The sequence below is a fragment of the Podarcis tiliguerta genome (genome assembly GCF_965153285.1).
Source record: "Podarcis tiliguerta genome assembly, chromosome: 16".
In the NCBI taxonomy this organism is placed as follows: domain Eukaryota; kingdom Metazoa; phylum Chordata; class Lepidosauria; order Squamata; family Lacertidae; genus Podarcis; species Podarcis tiliguerta.
This window is the reverse complement of record NC_139549.1, coordinates 27,165,916-27,173,063: the sequence shown is the minus strand read 5'-3', so window position 1 is coordinate 27,173,063 and position 7,148 is coordinate 27,165,916. Positions and strand designations below refer to the sequence as shown.

The window sequence follows — 7,148 nt, the reverse complement described above, 5'->3', positions numbered from 1 at the left end:
TACCTTAGTGTTATGTGCCAGTGTGCATCTCTTCCTCAATGTCGTTTAAGGAGCTGCAAAGCTACAGGGCTGCAATAGAAGAGTAATTCTTCCTGGTTAATGTCTCTTTTAATGAGACGGGTGGGGAAAATAATAAACCAAGGTTTAAGTGACCATCTGCCAGGCGTCTCAGCTTTAACTATAGTGAAACTTAAGCATGGCTTACTGTTATGTGCAAAACAGGCCATTGTTTGACGCTGTTGCTGTTCTTAAATGAAGTTTCTTGTAAACTACATTTGTATCCTGAAAGGCGGGATATAAATAATTGTAACAAACAGACTTAAACTTGAGAGTAAGCTCCGTTTAATACAGGGGGACTTTGATTTGAGCAAACATTAACAGGATTGTGCTTGACAGATGTTGACGTGTTTAATCAGAGAAAAATCATAGTCGATATTTACTAAAGATTGGAAGCCCCTAATGGACTTTTTGCATGAGAAAGAAAATGAACTGATGATATCTGGGTCTGAGGTTGGAAGAAAATATTGGTTTATAGAAAGTGGAATTGCTGGGTGTTATCTTGGAGTGAATGTTTTGAATAATTGTCTATATATAAATGACAGATGAAGTTCTTTTTTTTCTTGTGGACTACCAACTCCCTTAATCTTTGACTGCTAGCTCCATTTGCTGAGGCTGATGAAGACCAGTCGTGTGACATCTGGAGAACCACTAGTTAGCCACCCCTGGCTTCATGAAAAGCAGCAGTTTCAGGTTTTTTGAACATTGCTTTCCAGTAATAGAGCTGGCACTGGGCCACATCATACCAACAGCCTCACATGCTGGTCTTCTCACTGATGCGGATGTGGTTTGCTCCCATTTTCCGGTTTATGTATTCCGGGCCAGTCTGGGACAAAGGCAGAGTGCCTGGAACACCACTTGCATGGAGACAGTATAAAGCCATTGTCGGCAAGGATGGGCCATGCCTGTCTGGTGCCTAGCAATTCCAAACCCACTCAAATCTAATTGCAATCACACATTTGAGAGTCCTGGCTGACTTGCTCCTCATTTCATAAAGAAAACATCTAGATCTCAGAATAACGGACGTGCTAACAAGTCAGCATCCTCATTCACATTACAAAAATTTGGAAGACTTAACCTTATCATATTTTATGTTTAATTAAGTCTGTATTCTCTGTATATAATGCAAATAACGCCACTTTTTTTCCTAATGCATATATGTAAATAGCTGCTGGTGGTCGTCTCCTTTTACCTTGTCACCTATTCAGTTTTATTTTAAAATTAGTCTTAATTGACGTCACTCTGATATTTTCCTTTGCCTTTTAACTATGATGTCCTGGCATAAAAGGATTGATTTTGTGTTTGGTCTTATTTTTCCATTGTAAAAATTACCTGCTGATTTGGTATTATTTTGGTAATTTTTGAATTGTATCTTACTTTAAAACAATAAATGAATATATGCAAAAGAGAAGATGTGCTGAACAGAAAGGAAATGAAATCCCAGCAAAATGCTCATTTTCACAAATGGGGAGGTAGCTGTAGGTAAAGAGCAATTTAAAACTTTACCACTTCACATTAAGGAAGAAAGGGGACTTGCCAAGGTGTGAGTGTTGCTGTTTTGCAGTCTGGATGGGAATCCAACTTGTCCCACCATCAAGGCCTGCTTGGCTTCCAGCCTCACTGATGTTTCCCAGAGAATAACTTCAATGCACTTTCAATATTTATTACACACAGGTATAATGGAGTCTGGCTAGTAAACTCCTAGCAGGAAGTCCTATTTCCTCCCCAATAAGCCGCAGTGTTTGATCTCTGTGGGAAGAGATGTTATTTAACCACAGATACCTTTCCTAAGCAAAGAACTGGAAGAATAATTATTCAAGTCACACAGCATGGCCCAGCGAGGAACCAGGTCACACATGCACTTGAGTGGTGATGTGAATATTGTTAAAATAGCCTTTGCCGACTTGGTACCTTCCAATTATTTGGGGCTACAACTCCCAGTGTGCTAGGGCTGACAGGAGCATGGTGGCTCTGGCAGGGAGTGATGGGATTTGTAGTTCAAAATAGCTGATGGGCACCTGGCTGGCAAGCATGGAGGATGAAAATTGGGAAGTTGGAAAAATACTAGACTTCTGCATGAAGGCCTTTTCTGGTTATGAAGGGAGGGACAACTTGAGCCACTCTGGTTCAGTCCTGTACATTCTCAACAAGAGAATGGATTATGGGTGGATTCCCTTTAGAACATTTAGGATCTCCTATCTAAAAATAAGTTAATGGCTTCTGCGTTCAGAGTCTGCTAGGCACAGATAGATTTATCAGTGCCCAATAAGGATGTGAAGTACACCTAGTGCCTCGCAGTCCACCAGGTGGGATCACACTAGTTTTCCTGCAAGGACAGCACTGGTTATAAATTCCTTTCCAGGCACATATCATGAGTTGGTGATGACCTCTAAGGAACTAATTGGCTTAGGTGCAGGATGGCTTACAGACCCATTTCCTGCCCATGCCCTAAGATCTTTGGTGGAGGCTCAGCTGATGGGGATGAAAGGAGCCTGTTCTGTGCACAAACCCAACCAGTAGGACTCTTTGCCCACTGTATGGCAAACCCCCTTCCTGCTTAGGTAGGCTTTTCTAGATATTTAAAAACCTGGTGCTATTATCTGCTGCACCTGTCTCCATTTTGCTATATTTGAGTAATATTATTGTTACAGCTGGTCTTAATTGTTTCTAGCTGCCACGAGTGTTGTGTAAGCACTAGGAGGGCAGGATATAGATCTTTATATATATATATATATATGGAATAAAAAATAAACAGTGAGGCCTTGATACTAAGCACTGCAGAAGTGGCTATTCCCTTGGTGGGGTGTGCGAATATTTCCTTGAGTGATAAGCAACCCTTGAGTCGAATGCCAATTAAATCCTTTTGCCACGGAGCCAAAATAGCACTCACAAGAGGGAGGCACCAGTAGGCTTGGCAGAAATCTGAGATTTAAGAGCATAAGAGCAGCCTGCTGGATCAGGCCAATGGCCCTAGTACAGCACTGTTCTCACAGTGGCCACCCCATAGTCCTGTGGGAAACCAGGGAGCAGAACATGAGCCCAAGAACACTTTTCCCTCCCCAGGTTTCCAGAAATTGGTATTTGGAAGCATCGCTGCCTTGGAGGAATAGAACAACCTTGAGTACCCTCATCATCATCCCACGATGTGAGCATGCTCAATGCTGACAGAATGCTGAATGATGGTTGAGAGGGAAAAAAATCTGGAAACTGGGTGTGAAGAATGGAGGGGTTGGAACAGGAGACCAGAGGAAGAGAGACTGAAAGAAGAAAGGAATCAAGAACCAACTTAGGGTCTGGATAGGCACAGGTTCGCACAGAGAAGCAATTTAAAAAATGATCCCAGGGATGGAAGTGAGAGCTGTCCAGAGAAGTAAAAAATATGGTCAGCAGGGACTGTGTGCCCACTCCTCCTCCTGCCCAAATGAGTACTGAGTATGCTGACTGCTGGGGATGAGTGTGGTTGGAACCCTGAACAAAAGCACCTCACCCTGCTGCCTCCTGTGTAGTTGATGAGACGGAGGTTAGAGATAGCTATGCCTTCAAAGCACCTTTGCTCATCTAACACAAAGACCAAGACAAAACTCCAGGTACGACCTCACTAAAGTGTCTGCGAGAGAATCCCCCAAACCGCCAGGTATTGTTTTCACTTGCTTGTGTTCTAACACCATGAGCTCCTTTTAATTTCTTTTTATAAAGCAGACACATTAAAATGCGGGGACATTTGCAGGATTCTAAAGAAATGCGATTAAAAAACCCAGGCACGCTGTTGGCTGTTTTTACGGTATATTAAAAATATTTAATAGAACAAAAACAAAACCAGCAAGAAATGTACTTTACAGTAACATGTTAATCAGTCTTTAAAAAGTGAATAAAGAATGGAAGAATACTTATGTAGCTTGTTATCTAACCAAGAGCAAAGATTTTCTTCTTTTGCAAAATGGGATGTGTGTTTTTTAAAACTTAATTTCCTTCATCCCTCTGAGTGCTTCTTGTCTTGATGAAATCATCTCCCTTGGTAGTTCAGTCTTTACCATAAAAGGTTTTGGATAATCAATGCAAGGAAACACATTTTTTCTTTTCCTTGTGCTCCATCTGCAGAACGTTTCCCACTCTTCGGTTCTTTTGCCTTTGCCCTTCACTTCCTTGCACAACTCAGTCCTCTTTTCATCAATGCCCTCCTGATCAGCTCTCCCCTGTGGCTGTAGAGGAAGAGTTTAGAAGCAGGATTCCGCTGAAGATGAGTCTCGTCACCCCTGGACTCAAGCAAAGTCCATAAAATAAGATGCTGTCGAGTGTAGGAGGAAGACAGCTCACTAGAAAAAAAATGCTTCTTCAATTGCAATGCAATAAATAAAGAGAGGTGCACCTGTAGAGCAATACATCTTAAGTTCACAAGCAAATTCCTTTGTACCACAACAGTAAAGCATAACACAGCGAGGATGATCTTTAGTACCTCATTTTAGGGCTAGCAAAAAGTTGGGGGGGGGGGACGACTTTTGGGGTTTTTTTGAAGGGCGAGTTCCATCTAAAAAATCTGCAACTCTTTGTCCCTAACTGGTAAATGCTAACTGTTCACTCAAAAGCCAAAGTCATTTAGGTATTTGCAGGAACTTTTGATATTAGCCTCACAATTTGAGACGAAGGAGAAAAAACCATTGGAAAGTAGGAGTTGGATTTAAACACTTGCAATGGGAGCTCACCAGCCATTTTATAGCCACATGTAAGTTTTGCTTGCATTCCTTGAGCTATGAAACCATGTACAAGGCAGGGGGTACTGGAGGCACAATGAAAGGTTCAAAGTTTATTCCGACTTGTCCCAAAATTCAGTTTGGCACCTGCTCCTGTCATAGTGACTCTTCCACAGCAGACCTTGGACCGGGGCTACATTCGTGACCATTCATATACCTATGACATTCAAAAAGTGTCCTTTAAGAGTTCCAGGCACACAGAAAGGATTGGAAAAAAAGAAAGAGGATTATTTCTAGTTGGGCTGTTAGGGAAAAATGAAAGCTAAATACATCTATAAGTAACAGGGATATGGGGCTCATCAAAATGGGGTACTCAAAAGATCCCTATTCCTCAGCAGTAACTGGGTCTCCACTTGGAGGGGACTAACAGGTCTGCATCTAGGAAAAAGATGGTAGGCGCTGAGGCCTTCTTAGAGAAGGACAGAACCATAGAAGCCTCACTGCTGCTACCACCAAATGTCTGAAGTCTTTTGTGCACTGCCTTGCAATTAGAGCTCCTCTGACCTCAGAGCCAAGTAAGGCACTTGCTTTAATGCTTTTCTCCCAGAGAGTTGTGCCAAGTGGACTCAACACCACAGTACAAACGTCCTGAACTCTGCATTTTCTTCTCTCGCCAGCATTGATCCCATATTTTAAACTAGGCTTATAGGAGGTCAGTTTTCAGCTCACAGGCACAATCTACGAATCATGGCTGCTGCTCCTATGTATGCTCCATTCATTTAAGTCATTCCTGAAAGGGAGGCCCATGGAAGGCCCTTTTAGATAAACCCTGGGAACAGGCAGCAGCTACTGCTGCTGCTTTTGGCAGACAATCAGATCAGAACACACCGCAAAGCTACCTGCAGGCCGTAGGGGCAAGAAGCAGTTATTGCTAGCTGCAGAAAGTTCTTTTCTGAATAGGAGCTTAACCTATCCAACGATCAAAACAATCATTTCAACCAGTTTAATCTCAGGTGATGCATCATCTGAGCTCCTGCAAAGGAAAGGTTACACTTTGCCAAATAAAAGTAAATTCCATATAAACTAAATTCTCTTGGAAGCACAACAAATTGCAGTGTGTCTGATCAACTGCACATGGTAATATCCTCAAAGTTGGGAATCAAATGTGCAAGGCTGGAATCCATCCAGTAATAAAGTTGGAAGCCATGGAGAAGAGAGGTAGGCTTAAACACAGACTCTTCATTTTGTGCACTGAGAGTAGGCCAAGATTTGACACCATTCTTCAGTCAGGTGAACTCAATGGGAGAAGACACCCTTGTACTTCCTATAAGAATTGTGCACTTTGAGGAGCTGGAGATAGAATAAGGCAATAACTAGGTGATGATTAAAAGTTTTTCCTGTACTTAGGTGAGGAGCAACAAGCAGAACATCCACCCAACCGCCAGAGGTGATTTCCATGAAGAAAAGTCTTGCAATACAGTCCTAGAGACTTCCTTCCCTTACGTTTCAGCCTTGTCGATTCAGTGGCATCTCATTCAGTTCACTCTTCACCAACGGAAGTTTGGAAGCTTTTTGACACTTGGCCTTACAGGGTCATTTGTAAAGTTCAGGCTTCACAGGCTAATAATTTAATCCAGCTCATTTAGCTATTTGGGTTTGCCCAAGTGCTGGGTTAACGAAACCTTGCTCACCAAAGCCACTCAGAATGCCGTTTTAGAGTTTCATCCAAAGTCAAGAGGTGTTGGTTGAGCTTAGTGTGTGGTGCTGGGATTGTGCTTCCCCAACATTTTCTATTGCTGTTCCAGCTCTCAGGTTTCAAAGTATTTGTAAATCGCTGTAACGTACAACATGACATTCTGCCAGTCTGGGCGTTCCGTTCGTACCATCTCATTAATGTCCTACCAGAGGGAAGGAAGAGAGAAAGAGAAATATATATATATAAACAGATATCCACCTTGCAATAACTCTTGTACTCTGTTAATCATAATCACATCTATAACTGGTCATCTGTAAGATAGACATTTAATAAGCAAAAGCTTGCAGGCTCTTCTTCTAATTCTGTAGTGCTCAGCTTATCCTGGGGGTGGGTGGGGAGCAAGGCATAGCTGGGAATTGTAGTTCCACATGTGAACAGTTTGTGTGTAGCTTAAAGTACAAGTCCTGCCTTGCTTTCGGAATACCTAGGTATTAATTGCATTACTGGATACTAATTTGCTGCATATCTGCTGCTCTCCTGCTTGCATTGTGCTCTCTGGTCAACAGAGATGATAAATGGGAGTGTGAAAAGGCAAGAGGAAAGTCATATAGCTGGCTTTTTGCGAGGAGGGGGAACCAGGGTGTCTAAAAAGAAAAGGAGATCAGGACTGGAGGCTGTCCATTCTGCACCCCACCCTGCTTTTAGCT

At 42.4% G+C, this 7,148-nt stretch overlaps 1 protein-coding gene across 1 annotated transcript in view; it reads right to left on the bottom strand.

Moving 5' to 3' along the window:
* Nucleotides 1–3,828: 3,828 nt before the first annotated feature.
* SPECC1L (sperm antigen with calponin homology and coiled-coil domains 1 like) overlaps nt 3,829–7,148 on the bottom strand; it is a 51,699-nt gene continuing 48,379 nt past the window's right edge. The window contains exon 16 of the mRNA XM_083417595.1: nt 3,829–6,643. Within this exon, the coding sequence (XP_083273721.1) occupies nt 6,554–6,643 (90 nt within the window). The 3' untranslated portion in view covers nt 3,829–6,553. The remainder of the gene's footprint in view (nt 6,644–7,148) is intronic.